Genomic DNA, 16,501 nt, shown 5'->3' with positions numbered 1-16,501 from the left:
TAACAATCCCAAGGTCATTCAGGAAGGTGTACAAGATGGAATTTGCCCTCAAATCCTGTGTCTCCTTTAAGAATCCATTTGAAAGGAAAGTGAATAACTCTGTCAGATACACCGAGAAGCTAGGTTGCCAGCACAATTGACATCTTTACACTGGCTCTAACCCAAGAAATGGGCCAGTAGATTTTTTTTTTTTTTAAGAATTATAATAATTATGTGCTTTTCTGCTTGAAGTTTCTCTCTCCTCTCCTTTGACTGTACATGCATTAGGCAGCTGGTTTGGTCTTGAACGTAAAATCAGTACTTCAAGGCAAGAGAGGCTCATATGGTGTAGGATTGAAGCTTGTGTTTCTCTAGTTTTGCTCTTCAGATGACAGGGAAGCCCAAGTATTTGACCTAAAATTAAATATATAATGTTGCATGTTTCATTTACTTGCATAAAAGATGCCTTCTATTACTGTATCAATCTCATTTTGACTTTTTCCTCTTACCTCCTTAACCAACCCCCCCCCCCCCACTCCACCTCCTTTTTAGCCCTTCTAGGGTCTCCAGCTGGTGGAATGCAGAATTCTATTGGCTCTGTTGGAACAGGCCAACAGACTACTCCTTCATTAAGTAATCCTAATCCGATTGATCCCAGCTCCATGCAGCGAGCCTATGCTGCTCTTGGACTGCCGTATGGCAACCAGCCACAGACGCAGTTGCAGCCACAGGTACAAGGCCAACAACCTGCACAGCCTCAAGCTCACCAGCAAATGAGGACCATAAATCCATTAGGTAGGTGAAGAAAATAGCAGTAGAAATGTGTTCTGTAATAATAAATTTAATTGCAGCCTAATCCAGAAAATGAGGAAAGTTCAGGCATACCGATATGATTGCATATAGATAAAGAGTTTTTTGTTTAGACTGAGTAATGAAACAAAGTTTTATCTTTAAGCATAGTTTCGTTCAATCTGTTAGAAAATTAGGAGGTTCCGTTTATGCCAGATATAGCTAATGATAGCTACTTTTGGAAAAGTATGATTAGCAGTTAAACATCTCTCAGATTTTGTTGTTGCTCACAGTGCTGTTTGTATTTAGGCATAATTCCTTATGGACTTTATCTTGTTTAATAAAGCATGAAAATAACTCATTTTAAGATTGTTCCACTTCAGCAGATACTGGATAGACTAAGTTAATATGATGGATAAATTGTCAGTACTCTTATGTTCTCTCTTGTGGTTATGTAAGCTCATCTCCGATCTCATGAGTTTAGAATTTGAACTGTCAGTTTTTATAATGAAAACAGGTGTGCCAAAAATTATAGGATTTGTAATTTCCATCTATGAGTAGTTTATTTAAGGAAACACGCCACAAGAATTAGATGTTCATGAACACGTGTTTACCCGATGTAACAAAAATGTTTATTTCTCGTTTCTTAACTAAGACCAAAGTGCCATTTAATTGACATCTATTATCAAAACTCTGACGTATACCTAAGCAACCTTCTATACCAGTTCTGTTTCATTTTTTTCCCAAAGGAGCTAACCAGATGAACCTTTCAGCAGGAGGGATAACAACAGATCAGCAAGCTAGTCTAATCTCAGAAACTGCTCTTCCAACATCCCTGGGGACAACGAAGTAATGCACACGTTTTATATTCTTGCTAAGTTAAAGATTTGTTTGCATGGAGTGTAAGTTTTTAAATGAAGAATATGCATTCTGCAATATGATTGTATCGCCATTGTATCTTCTGTTGTAACAATGAATGCTACTCTTTGGCCACACACTCTCCCACCCCCATTGCCATTTCAAACCTGCACACCTCCCAACACAATTTTTCTTCACACTTTTGACTTGGAAATGCATTTCCAAAAGTAGAATATTTTATTCTTTTGTGTACTTGTTCTGTATACTTAACAGTTGTGATTCTGTGTCTCATAGATTGCCTGTCCCTTCATCTTTGTTCCAGTATCTCACAACACCTAAGCAGTTTTAAAAGAATTAAATTAATGAGCCTCTTGCCAATGGCGAGTAGCATCAGTGAAACCTCTGGAGTGGTAGCAGTTTCCTTTTCTGCTGTCAAATTCCATGATTTTGTTCCTTTTTATATTGCAGTTTGATGGCTTCACAGTTTCATTTTAAAATCTTTGTAACTGTAGCTATCAGTGAAGAAAATTGTTTTAAAAATAATTCTTCTGTTTCATATATGAAATGGGCAATTGTGTTCCACGCTATAACATTCCCTTGTTCGTCTTCCATTTCAGTCCACTAATGAATGATGGCACAAATTCTGGCAATGTTGGAAACCTCAGCTCGTTGCCAACAGCTGCACCTCCTTCCAGTACGGGGGTAAGAAAAGCATGGCATGAACATGTCACTCAAGACCTACGCAATCACTTAGTCCATAAACTGTAAGTATTTACCATAATGGGAGACTTTTTCCTAAATATTTACATTCCTTGATTTAGTGACTTGCTGTATGGAAGTGTCTGAGTTGGGAAATTGTGGGAACCGAATCGGTGGATTTTGATGTAACCAATTGAAATATCACTAAGTAATGCAATTTGATGTATCCGTATCTTGGGACTCGGTGGCTCAAAAGATTGGTAATGGGATTATTATAGGAACTGAAAAGTGAGCACCTGATAGTTGAAGACCTACATGATTTGGTAGTCTTGGTTCAGTTCTTGTCGGGGAAATGTACACACTGTAAAAACCACCATCACAGTTTGCACTGATTGGTGCCCTGCAGGAAATCTCAGCAGATGGCCTTAGAGACTGAGCTACCTTCTTAACCCTATTATCTCTCCAGCTCAGGTTTCAGGTTCTGAGGATAGTGCTGGCAAACATGCATTGCCTCCGCCCTTGCTGTACCTGTTTTGTAAATAAAGGACTTCATTCACTTGCATTGACAGTCTAAATACATTTCACCATTACTAAATTCACTTAAATAATTGTGGGGGAATGGTTGGACAGTGGTTCTCTCTCTCTTAAATAGTGTTAATATATGTTATGTGTATACAAACTTTAACAATTGTAAAGAATTCTAAATGTACATTTAAAGAGATGGATTATATATATTTTTTTCCGTGTAGTGTCCAAGCCATCTTTCCCACCCCTGACCCAGCAGCACTGAAGGATCGCCGCATGGAGAACTTGGTGGCTTATGCCAGGAAAGTGGAAGGGGATATGTATGAATCTGCTAACAGTAGGGTATGTTACTCATTGCAGGCATTCACTACACTTTAGTGAACTGTTCATATTTTAAAACTGACACGTACAATGAAACCTGCTAAAAACCTTTCTTTTCATTTCACTACATGGCAGAAAATCTCCCAGTGCTTTCAGTGTATATTACCTTGTTTTGTAGCAGAAAACGTAACAAATTCAACTGCGTAGGTGGTTTTTGCAGTCCCAATTGTCATACCCCATTCATCCACCAAACCAGATCACTACTGGGAGTATCTTCCTATCTGCGGAGAGGAAGCAGGCCCACTAAATCAGGGTTTCTCAACCTATGGGTGGGGACCCAAAATTAGGTTGCCGGAATGTTTCAAGGGGTCACGTGACAGCTCCTGTGGCTCCTATCCCACAGAGCTAGCTGGGCTCACTTCCCTGTGCCAGGCATTGCAACCTCTGAGGTCCCAGCACCACTCAGGTTTGTCCCAGCCATCATGATGATGGGAGTCCAGGTAGGCCAAATTTGAATGAGTGGCGCTGCAACCCCATGAGCCAGGTGACAGCTCCACTCACATAGGTTTGGTCCAGTCAAGGGGCAGGGCCAAACCTGAGCAGCACCGCAACCCTGAAGGTTGCAACACCCCAAGCAGAGAGCCAAGCCCAGCCAGCCCCACAGCATAGGAGCCACCACTTTGTGGGGTGAGTTCTGGGCAGGACTCAATCCCCCCGCCCCCTCCCCCCGCCGGGGGCAGGATCTTACCAAAACCACCCACGGGCATGGTTATAACCAGGGCGAGGTGGGTGGGACAACAAAGCCCCAGGGGTGGCTTAGGCCAGCCCCATACGGCAGGGCTTGGGGAGGAAGTGCTACCTCCACCCCCTGACTCATCTCAATGAGCCACCGATCCTGTCTGGGTTGTAGGGATGCAACCAAAAAATCGGGATCATGTGACCCCACCACCATGTTCCTCCTCTGGTAGGGAGCACAACTATGCTTACTTGCCCCAGCAGCTAAAATGTCAACTTACGGCTCTGCCCCAGGACCTCTACCCGCAGACTATTTACTAGGTTGTGACAGGCCATAAACATTTACAAATGGGTTCTGAGCCCAAAAAGATTGAGAACCAGTGCTCTAAATAAATGTAAGTGCATAGGAACTTCCTGTATATCTCAAAGTAGTGCTAAAATGTTCCAGTATTTTCTTTCAAGAATTGTGGAAATGGATCCTCGCTCTTTGGATGTCTCCCTCTAGCAAACTAGTTCAGAAGCTTCCACAAGCCATGTCTGCTGGGATCACTCCCCCTACTTTAATTTTTGGCGGTAGGCCCAACTGCACTTCAGTTTCTTCTGACTGCTTGAAAGTGCATTGTGCTTGGAGTGCGCAGCCCAGCATCCTTGATGGTTCCGTGGCTGGCTTTGTCCTTCCTTTCCCCTTTCGTTTGATCTCTCTTACTTGTAAATAGTAATTTTAAAGAACACTTTTAAAGGCTTTTCTCTGTCCATGCCATTGAAGACATCGTTCTGCTGGATCCTAGCCCTGTTAGGCTGCTTACCCTTCCCCTGTTTGCAGCCTTATTAGGATTTCTGCGGGAGCATTGACTCAATCACCATCATGGCTGAGGTGGCTAAGAAAGCTAGCTTTAATCTGTGTGCTTCATAAGATGCTGTGATATCAGTTACCAATACTTATCTGTGGTGCCTGGAAGAAGGTCATAACAAGGACTGGTACTCAGTCTTCCTCACTTTCTCTGAATTCCCCCACCACTAGTAGTTAGAGGCAACTATCCAGATTTTTATCGGTTCAAAGTCTGGTCGACTGAGGTACTGAGCATCTGGTTTCAATATTGGGCATGGGGTGAAAGCCACTTCTTCAAGCCTGCCAAAGCAGCATAAATGTGTCCAGCAATGGTAACCATCAATGAAAAATCTTACCAGACTGAAGTCCCTAAGCCCATGCCTAAGAAGAAAGATGCTAAGCAGCTGGTTCTCCTGGGACATGACCTGTGTGTGTGTGTGTGATATTCCTCAACCACACTCCAGGTGAGGATTGCCAGCTTCCAGGCAGTAATAGCAAAGTACGGGCTCCCTGTCTGGGATGAAATGATGCACTTCTTGGATCAGCTCCCTGCTGATGACCTGCAGCTAGTCTGGTTACCTGTTAGCCTGGTTACCTGTTACTAGCCAGTTTGAGTGCCACTGGATCCAAACAACCCAGTTGGCTGAGGGCATCAACAGACATGCTCTTAAGACCACCAGCAGCAGAAGGGCACTGGCTGCTCAGAGCATTTGCCCACAGCTTCAGTAGCTCTTGTGCGTGCTTGTTCCCAGTGTTTTTCCTGCCTTGTCCCAGCCTTGCCTCGCTTCAGGTACACTGTACTCGGACTTCTGATGGGCTCTGACCCTTGGTTCTGGTGCCTGGCCTCTGACTCCAGGTGTGATTCTGGGCTCCAATTCCCGGCTACCGACTCCTGCTCTAACCACTAGGCATGGCTGCCCACATCCTAGTCACTAACAAGATGCAGTATAAGTCTTGTGGCAGATGGTGTCCAAACACACTGTGGACATCCATTTAATGCTTCTGCCAGATCAGTGTGATGGCAGGATTGTGATGCTCTTAGCTAAAGAGCCACTGGTCAGACACAAATGGAAGACTTTCCATTTGAGAATCCTGATGTCTTTTAGTATAGAGACAGAAGACGAAGGATTCCCAGGCAAACCTCAGATCTCTTGGTCTGTGTTAGGGGGCTTATTCCTTCACCCACTTAAGTCCCTGGTCCTTCTTGCACGAACAGAGAGCAACAATACCCGAAGTCCAAAGGTCCAAACAATTCGATGTTTATTGGGGTGAACTTCCAGCAAGCATGATTCCAGTTTCCTTCCTTAGTGTCCCCCTTCCCAGCTCTGACACCTCAGAGGCTTACCTGTGTCCCTGTTCCCATTTCCCCCTTTAGCAAAACATGATTCCAGTTTCCCCACCCCTATTCCCTGTTCCCATTTCCTCCACCCACACACCTGATTGACTGCAGACTATATAGTAAAGCCAGGGAAGTAAGTGGGTGAAAGAATAAGCCCCCTAACAGTCTCTACACTCTGTCAATAAGACAAAAGAAATCCACTCATCTCTTCCCAACCTTTGGGCCAGATGTCGACTCGGATACACTCTTTTTTTCAGGTAGTGGTCCAAGCATTCTTACCAGAGGTCCCATTGGGGAGTTCATCTGCTGCATTTAGTTCCAGTAAAAAAAAAAAATGGACTTCTCTATAGTCCTGCTTATGGATTTTTACCTTTCTCCTTTGAGGACCATCAATCCCACTCCGGGACAACAGAAGTAGAATAATGTGGTGGGGTCCTAAGAACAGATCTTGCCATCCTATTCCACTCTGGCATTAGACCCCCATCTTCTCTGCCACACATTCTTTTTCAGGAATTGTTATAATGAAAGTGCTATGGGGCACTCTTCTTACTTCTCCAAATTGGAATCATAGAGTTGGTCCCTCACCCATATTGGGGGGAAAAGGGCTTTACACTAGTTATTTTTTGATACCCAAAAGAGCAAAATGATTCTACCTCCCATAATGGACCTGAGGTAAAATATTCCACAAACTGAAGTTCCATGTGTTGACATTAGTCTCTATTATACCTTTAAGTCCATAAGATTGATTTGAGGTTCTCTACTTGAAGGATGCCCACTTCCCCTTCTCGGTCCATCCAGCTCCTGGGAAGAATCTACAGATTTAGAGGGAAGGAAGATTGGGGGAACCACTACCACTACCCACAGCAGTATTGTTTGTGTTACTTTGATTTCTGTAGAAAGCCACAAATCTCTGCCTGTGGTGGCTGTTTGCTTCAGATATTTAAGACTACCCTTATTTAGATGTTTGGCTTATCAAAAAAGCTTTTGCCGATTCAGAAAATCTTCCAGTCCCTGTGACTTCTCATAGACTATAAGATTTACTTTCAACCCATGAGAGACGGAGTTAATTGGAGCCCCGGGAGAATCCTTTAAGGTCCTCTCTCCAAAGGACAGATTCCATACCATGAGTATTATCTGAGATCACAATGTTGGCGAAGCATATAATTCTTCCTTGTGGCAGTTGGGCCTCATACCTTTTTGCATCTAGGTGATATTGTATGTCAGTCTGTGTCTGAGATCTGTGTAGGGCTGTCTGCAAAAAATTATATCATCCTTATCCTGACATATGGATAGCTCAAGAGGAGTCAAAACTTGCTGCTGTGGAGGACTGTGGAGGAATATCCTTATCAGGGAGTTTCCTTGTTACCTCCTTTGCAAACTGATGCAACCCGCTCCCCTTCCATGTACACTCTGTACCCAAACTGTGTCTTGAAGACCCCTAACGCCCTTTGGGGGGTGTTATACCTCATGTAGCCCCACATCTCCCACCTCCATATGGAGCTGGGAAAGGAGAAGCTGCCAGGGCAGAGCCAGCCTGAGACTCAAGATTGTAGGCCTAAGTTCAGAAACAGATTAAACATACTTTTTGATATTGATGTGATCACACTCTGCATTTTACAGTGACTCTAAGCATTCTTTTCCCTCTGCTGGCTGACTTGACTGCTCAAGTTCCTTCCTTCAGTCATTTCCTTTCATCCTCCCTTCACGTACCTTTCATGCTTTTTCCCCTCCCCCCTTTCCTTTGTTTCTCTTTCTAGTTAATCCCTTTCTGCCTTTCCCCTTCTCACATGCTCTTTCATATACATAGGCACCGACACCCCCCCCGCCCCACCTCCGCGAGTGCGCTGCGTGCCCACTTTTCGCCCCTCCCTCCCAGTGCTTGCTGCTGCAAAACATCTGGGAGGGAGGAGGGGGAACTTGGTGTGCTCAGGGGAGGAGGCGGGGCCGGGGTGGGGATTTGGGGAGGGGTCCAATAGGGGCAGGGAGGGGGCGGGGACTTTGGGGGAAGGGGTTGGAATGGGGGGGGGGCGTGAGCACCCACCAGTGCCATGAGAAGTTGGCGACTGTGTACATATATAACAAAAATAAAATAAGCAAAAATGCACCCAAAATTTTAAAATATACAGAATAAATAGGGCTGTCAAGTGATTAAAAAAATTAATTGTGATGAATTGTGATTTAAAAAAAATATTGCGCTATTAAACAATAATAGAATACCATTTATTTAAATATTTTGGATGTTTTCTACATTTTCCAATATATTGATTTTAATTACAACACAGAATACAGAGTGTATAGTGCTCACTTTATTTGTATTACAAATGTTTGCACTGTAAACAACAAAAGAAATAGTATTTTTCAGTTCCCTAGTACAAGTACTGTAGAGCAGTCTCTTTATCATGAAAGTTGAACTTACAAATGTAGAATTATGTACAAAAAAATCCTGCATTCAAAAATAAAACAGTATAAAACTTTAGAGCCTACAAGTCCACTCGGTCCTACTTTTTGTTCAGCCAATCACTCAGACAAACAAGTTTATTTACATTTGCAGGAGATAATGCTGCCTGCTTCTTGTTTACAATGTCACCTGAAAGTGAGAACAGGTGTTTGCATGGCACTGTTGTAGCCACTACATGTCAGATGTGCTAAAGATTCATATGTCCCCTGATGCTTCAACCACCATTCCAGGAGTTATACATCCATGCTGATGACGGGTTCTGCTCAATAACAATCCAAAGCAGTGAGGACCAATGCATGTTCATTTTCATCATCTGAGTCAGATGCCACCAGTAGAAGGTTGATTTTCTTTTTTGGTGGTTTGGGCTCTGTAGTTTCTGCATCAGAATGTTGCTCTTTTAAGACTTCTGAAAACATGCTCCACACTTCATCCCTGTCAGGTTTTGGAAGGCACTTCAGAGTCTTAAACCTTGGGTCCAGTGCTGTAGCTATCTTTAGAAATTTCACATTGGTATCTTCTTTGCATTTTTTCAAATTTTCAGTGAAAGTGTTCTTAAAATGAACATGTGCTGGGTCATCATCCGAGACAGCTATAACATGAAATATATGGCAGAATGTGGGTAAAATAGAGCAGGAGACATACAATTCTCCCCCAAGGAGTTCAGTCACAAATTTAATTAACGCGTTATTTTTTTAACAAGCATCATCAGCATGGAAGCATGTCCTCTGGAATGATGGCCGAAGCATGAAGAGGCATATGAATCTTTAGCGCATCTGGCACACACATATCTTGCAACGCCAGCTACAACAGTGCCATGCGAATGCCTGTTCTCACTTTCAGGTGACATTGTAATTAAGAAGTGGGCAGCCTTATCTCCCGTAAATGTAAACAAACTTGTTTCTCTTAGCAATTGGCTGAACAAGAAGTAGGACTGAGTGGACTTGTAGGCTCTAAAGTTTTACATTGTTTTGTTTTTAAGTGCAGTTATGGAACAAAAAAATACATTTGTAAGTTGCACTTTCATGATAAAGAAATTGCACTACAGTACTTGTATGAGGTGAATTGAAAAATACAATTTCTTTAAACATTTTTACAGTGCAAATATTTGTAATAAAAAATATAAAGTGAGCACTGTACACTTTGTATTCTGTGTTTTAATTGAAATATATTTGAAAATGTAGAAAAACATCACAAATATTTAAATAATTTCAGTTTGTATTCTATTGTTTAAGAGTGCAATTAATCGCGATCAATTTTTTTAAATCGCAATTCATTTTTTGAGTTAATTACACAAGTTAACTGCGATTAATCGACAATCCTAAAAATAAATCATGAAGCTAATATGGATATCTGCAAACCAATACTCTGTTCACTCTGCTTATGTGTTATATCCCTTTCTTGCACCCTTTTTGTCTTCTCTATTTAGAATGTAAGCTCTTTCATGTAAGAGTGATCTTACTCTGTACTGTGACTAGAACAGGGGGGCCCCAGTCACTGCTTCTTGAATACCAATAATATCGGTAGTAATATTCAGCCATCTTTTGAATGGGCTGGCATGTCCATCTTGATAACGACACTCTTCAAGGCTTGTGGGCTCCATAGGGCTCGATGATACATATCAGATGAGTCTAAGAATTATTCATCTAGCCTGTGAGGCTTTCTCCCTCTTACCAGTTCCAAGTTATTATTTATTCATTAATTGTGTTGTGGTAATGTAAAAAAGTATAAAGCAGAAAGATGGTCTTTTCCCCAAAAAGCTTACTCTTTAATTAAACCTGCCCAAGCCACAGTTCTGTATTACACTAACCAGCATGGAGGACTTATGGCTCAGCAGCCTTGACAAGAAGCTGTCTTGAGTTTTGAAGTTGAGCATTCACCACCAAATTCTCCTGTGGCGCTCTGTCTGCCGGGAGAGGATAATGAGTTAGCAGACTTTGAGCTGAAGGTACACTCGGCAGCCCTAATAGGCTCTCAAGAATTCATTCCTGCATTCTCTTTTGTGTAAAAGGGCATACCCCTTTTAGATAGTTCTGTCATCAATGAAAATGCGAAATGTCTGGTTCTGTTCTAGGGTGGGCAGGATCCATCATCTCTGAATGACACTTTTCTCCTGGATTGGAGTCCAGAATGTTTTTGTGAATTCTCTCCATTCTCAGTAATTGTGAGGGCTATCTGGAAAGTCAGGATAGGCCTAACATGCTGTTAAATGCCCCCAGCTTGCACACTGGCAGTTTCAGTTCCCCAGTGTCCTGGAACTGATGTCAGAACCAGAAAACTTGCTTCCCAGTTTACCAGACTTCTTTTCTGTGAATCAGGGCAGAATTTTGCACCTGGATTAGAAATCTTTCAGTCTCGTCACTTAGCATCTGGGTTGTTGGGGCACAGAAGTACAGTAAAAAGAAAAGGAGTACTTGTGGCACCTTAGAGACTAACCAATTTATTTGAGCATGAGCTTTCGTGAGCTACAGCTCACTTCATCAGATGTTTACCGTGGAAACTGCAGCAGACTTTATATACACACAGAAATCATGAAACAATACCTCCTCCCACCCCACTGTCCTGCTGGTAATAGCTTATCTAAAGTGATCAACAGGTGGGACATTTCCAGCACAAATCCAGGTTTTCTCACCCTCCACCCCCCCACACAAATTCACTCTCCTGCTGGTGCTAGCCCATCCAAAGTGACAACTCTTTACATAATCAAGTCGGGCTATTTCCTGCATAGATCAAGGTTTTCTCACATCCCCCCCACCCCCATACACACACAAACTCACTCTCCTGCTGGTAATAGCTCATCTAAACTGACCATTCTCCAGGTTTAAATCCAAGTTAAACCAGAACATCTGGGGGGGGGGGGGTAGGAAAAAACAAGAGGAAACAGGCTACCTTGCATAATGACTTAGCCACTCCCAGTCTCTATTTAAGCCTAAATTAATAGTATCCAATTTGCAAATGAATTCCAATTCAGCAGTTTCTCGCTGGAGTCTGGATTTGAAGTTTTTTTGTTTTAAGATAGCGACCTTCATGTCTGTGATTGCGTGACCAGAGAGATTGAAGTGTTCTCCGACTGGTTTATGAATGTTATAATTCTTGACATCTGATTTGTGTCCATTTATTCTTTTACGTAGAGACTGTCCAGTTTGACCAATGTACATGGCAGAGGGGCATTGCTGGCACATGATGGCATAGATCACATTGGTGGATGTGCAGGTGAACGAGCCTCTGATAGTGTGGCTGATGTTATTAGGCCCTGTGATGGTGTCCCCTGAATAGATATGTGGGCACAATTGGCAACGGGCTTTGTTGCAAGGATAAGTTCCTGGGTTAGTGGTTCTGTTGTGTGGTATGTGGTTGTTGGTGAGTATTTGCTTCAGGTTGCGGGGCTGTCTGTAGGCAAGGACTGGCCTGTCTCCCAAGACTTGTGAGAGTGTTGGGTCATCCTTTAGGATAGGTTGTAGATCCTTAATAATGCGTTGGAGGGGTTTTAGTTGGGGGCTGAAGGTGACGGCTAGTGGCGTTCTGTTATTTTCTTTGTTAGGCCTGTCCTGTAGTAGGTAACTTCTGGGAACTCTTCTGGCTCTATCAATCTGTTTCTTTACTTCTGCAGGTGGGTATTGTAGTTGTAAGAAAGCTTGACAGAGATCTTGTAGGTGTTTGTCTCTGTCTGAGGGGTTGGAGCAAATGCGGTTGTATCGCAGAGCTTGGCTGTAGACGATGGATCGTGTGGTGTGGTCAGGGTGAAAGCTGGAGGCATGCAGGTAGGAATAGCGGTCAGTAGGTTTACGGTATAGGGTGGTGTTTATGTGGCCATTGTTTATTAGCACTGTAGTGTCCAGGAAGTGGATCTCTTGTGTGGACTGGACCAGGCTGAGGTTGGTGGTGGGATGGAAATTGTTGAAATCATGGTGGAATTCGTCAAGGGCTTCTTTTCCATGGGTCCAGATGATGAAGATGTCATCAATATAGCGCAAGTAGAGTAGGGGCTTTAGGGGACGAGAGCTGAGGAAGCGTTGTTCTAAATCAGCCATAAAAATGTTGGCATACTGTGGGGCCATGCGGGTACCCATAGCAGTGCCGCTGATCTGAAGGTATACATTGTCCAGCAGGACAGTGGGGTGGGAGGAGGTATTGTTTCATGATTTCTGTGTGTATATAAAGTCTGCTGCAGTTTCCACGGTAAACATCTGATGAAGTGAGCTGTAGCTCACGAAAGCTCATGCTCAAATAAATTGGTTAGTCTCTAAGGTGCCACAAGTACTCCTTTTCTTTTTGCGAATACAGACTAACACGGCTGTTCCTCTGAAAGAAGTACAGTAGATTCTGTTGAAAGCAAGGAATCTTTGATCAGGGAAACCTACTTGATGAAGTGGAAGAGATTCTCTAAGGCATCGCAGAGAGGCATAGACTCAAGACAGTCATCCACACTTAATTTTGGATAATCCCCATCGAATAACCACGTTACCATTTCAGTTGGTACAAGATGGGCCTTTGAATAACATCACAATTTATGGCAAAAATGAAATCTCTATTTTAGTTGAATCATGAGAGCCCTTCCATCTTTTTGCCTGAAGGCTCTTCTCTGTTCCCTAGAAAGGTGCAGGGTGTTAGTTTTGTTTTCACAGAACACAGGCAGTTCTGCAAGTTAGTCAATCATTCTTAATACTAAGCGGAAAAAAAAGAAATGGAACCTCTGAAGTGCAGTATTTCACAGTAGGTGAGAGCAACCATATCATAAGCATGCAAAAAATCCCCCAAAAAATCTTTCCAGGAACCATAAGCATTATGTTCACGGATGCATGACGGCTGCATAGACTGCAAGGAACACAGAATCATCTGATGTTACAAGCAGGGTCGTAATGTGTTCATTTGTTGACTCATTTGACACCCTTAACAAAATGGATGTTTCCTCATCTGCAGATGCAGTGTTCAGTTTGATCCTCTAGGCTGCTGTTTCTCACTAGTTCTTTAAATTCTCTCTCTTCCCATGTCTGTCTTATGCTTCACAGTAGTGACTCTGGATTGGTAGATTAGTTGTGTATATGAAAAAGGCAGTTTTATTCTTTACTTGTAACTTGATCTTTTCATAACAGACTAAGCTACCAGTTTAGAACACCTGCCTTTCTCCTGCAGAACTGCAGGTGAGCAGCTCCTTTCATTATTGACTCTGGATTGGTGGCTAGGTGTGTTAAGAAAATACCAACTTATAAATAAGGATAAAAAATGTCCCACTGGAGAGTAAATTGTATCTTCATATTGATTTCTCTGCCAGAAAGTAGCAGGCATCCTACAACAGTCCCTTTCATAAAAACTTATGCGTGATGATTTAGAAAAGCCTATTCTTTGGAAGACAGCCAAGATGGACAGTCAGTCTGTAAAGTAAACTTCCCTTCCTGTGTTTTTTTCCAAAAGCTTCACTGTTACTCTCCACTTAAGAATTACAAGGAGTCTCATCTCCATATAACAGTTGTGACAAGAAATGTAATTCTTCTTCAAATAGGCAGCTCTTTATCTGCAAGAGAATGTAAATGACACACGATTCAGGTGAATTAGTTTTACCTCTGTATTTTTGTATTTTTTTGTAATACTGAATATTATCTTTCTCCTTTATAGGACGAATACTATCATTTATTAGCAGAGAAAATCTATAAAATACAAAAGGAGCTCGAAGAGAAACGGAGGTCTCGTTTACATAAACAAGGGATCTTGGGTAACCAGCCAGCCTTACAGACCCCAGGGGCTCAGCCACCTGGTATCCCACAGGTGGCTGCTGCCATGGGCCAGGCACAGCCCTTGAGACCTTCCAGTAAGTATGGATTAGATGAGATGGGGCAGGGGAGATGGAAGAAGAGAGTGGGACAGTTTTTTACATTTCGTTTATTGAATTTAAATACTTCTGCTATGCAGTATCGTGGTTGGCTGAAGTGTCATTGTATACTATTTCTTAATTTAAAAAAAATTTTTTTTTTCTTTGACCATTCTTTTGATTCTGTTACAGATGGGCCTATGTCCATGCCAAATGTGCCTATGAGTCGTATGCAGGTCTCTCAAGGTATTTAACTTTTTCCTTCTGTACATTGCTTTGTTGATTCAAAACATAGCTTCTCTAGGTTGCTTTTCTTCTGTTTTCCTTTCATATTGTTTATAACTTGAGGGGGAAGGGTGTGTGTGACTCTCTCCTTCTTTTATTATTCGTATTCACCATTATACTTGTTATGCTGTCAGGAGTGACTCACAACCATGAGTGTCGACCTCAGGGCAGACTGTCAAGAAGCAGGATGAAAACCCCAAACTGGTTGTATATTCTATCATTAGATTTCACCAAACCAGTATCAATTGTCAACTCCTAACACACTGTAACAATCCTACCATGGAGTCATGGATAGTCTCTAGGTATTGCATTCTATCTTGCCACCCAGGCAAGCTTGGCTTTTTGATAGATGGTCACTTTACACCAAAAATCACAATAATATTCAGATTATTTGCTGTCCCAAAGGATCAGTCATTTACCCCAAGTCAGTTGTATTCAGATCTCATACCAAAGACAGAGCTTGTAGCCACCCAGTCCTGTAACAAACAAAAAGGTTTATTAACTAAGAGGAGAAATGAATTATTTATAAGATTAAAGCAGATAAACACACACACAAATGAGATACAATCTTAAGTTAAAAAAGTAATAGAAGCTTCGTTAATAAGCAAGCTGTTACGTCCTTTAGGTCTAACCCAAGCCTAGCAGCTTGGGGATCTCTTGCTCATATTTAGGAATCTTTGCCCTCAGAATCCAGAGAGCAAAAAGGTACTAGGGTCTCCTTAACAAGTATCTTTATTCCCTTTCACCAGCATTCAAGCTGTGATGGGACACAGGTTTGTGGGGGAAGCAGTCAACAGTCTTTTGTTCACAATGGCTCATCTGATGTCTGTAGACCTTCTTTTGTTGGGGAGAAGATAGCACCTCTTGTGGTAAACTAGGATTTCACACCTGGTAATGCTTCTCCCCTGACTGTGGGGAATTTACAGTTTTAGTAAAAAGAACGAGGAGTACTTGTGGCACCTTAGAGACTAACCAATTTATTTGGGCATAAACTTTCGTGGGCCAAAACCCACTTCATCGGATGCATGCAGTGGAAAATACAGTAAGAAGAGATAGATATATAGATAGAGAGAGAGCATGAAAAAATGGGTGTTGCTATACCAACTCTAACGAGACTAATCAATTAAGGTGGGCTATTATCAGCAGGAGAAAAAAAACTTTTATACTGATAATCAGGATGGCCCATTTCAAACAGTTGACAAGAAGGTGTGAGTAACAGTAGGGGGAAAAATTAGCATGGGGAAATAGTTTTTAGTTTGTGTAATGACAAATGTAATGCATTGTTCTAAGTCAGCCACAAAAATGTTGACATACTGTGGGGCCATGCGGATAGCCTAGCAGTTCCAATGACTTGGAAGGTATATGTTTTCCTCAAATGTGAAATAGTTGTGGGTGAGGACAAAGTCACAAAGTTCAGCCACCAGGTTTGCCGTGACATTATCGGGGATACTGTTCCTGATGGCTTGTAATCCATCTTTGTGTGGAATGTTGGTGTCAAGGGCTTCTACATCCATAGTGGCCAGAATGGTGTTTTCTGGAAGATCACCAATGGATCACACAACAAAAACACTAACCCAGGAACCTATCCTTGCAACAAAGTCCGTTGCCAACTCTGTCCACATATCTATTCAAGGGACACCACCATAGGACCTAATTACATCAGCCACACCATCAAGGGCTCGTTCACCTGCACATCTACCAATGTGATATATGCCATCATGTGCCAGCAATGCCTCTCTGCCATGTACATTGGCCAAACCGGACAGACTCTACACATAAGAACAAGTGGACGCAAATCAGACGTCAAGAATTAGAACATTCAAAAACCAGTCGGATAACACTTCAGCCTCCCTGGACACTCAGTTACAGACCTAAAAGTCG

The 16,501-nt window shown here is 42.3% G+C and overlaps 1 protein-coding gene across 8 annotated transcripts in view; it reads left to right on the top strand.

Annotated features, from left to right (window-relative positions):
* CREBBP (CREB binding lysine acetyltransferase) overlaps positions 1-16,501 on the top strand; it is a 191,714-nt gene that overhangs the window by 107,872 nt on the left and 67,341 nt on the right. For 7 of the 8 annotated variants that reach the window (XM_073362776.2, XM_073362780.2, XM_073362777.2 and 4 more), the window contains exons 6-11: positions 532-774; positions 1,518-1,617; positions 2,244-2,390; positions 3,075-3,192; positions 14,143-14,335; positions 14,528-14,581. In XM_073362776.2, coding sequence (XP_073218877.1) covers positions 532-774; positions 1,518-1,617; positions 2,244-2,390; positions 3,075-3,192; positions 14,143-14,335; positions 14,528-14,581 — 855 coding nt within the window. The remainder of the gene's footprint in view (positions 1-531; positions 775-1,517; positions 1,618-2,243; positions 2,391-3,074; positions 3,193-14,142; positions 14,336-14,527; positions 14,582-16,501) is intronic. The other variant, XM_073362774.2, reaches the window with a different exon arrangement.

The sequence above is a fragment of the Lepidochelys kempii genome, chromosome 10 (assembly GCF_965140285.1).
Source record: "Lepidochelys kempii isolate rLepKem1 chromosome 10, rLepKem1.hap1, whole genome shotgun sequence".
NCBI classification, from domain to species: Eukaryota; Metazoa; Chordata; order Testudines; family Cheloniidae; genus Lepidochelys; species Lepidochelys kempii.
This window is presented reverse-complemented; position numbering and strand designations above follow the sequence as displayed.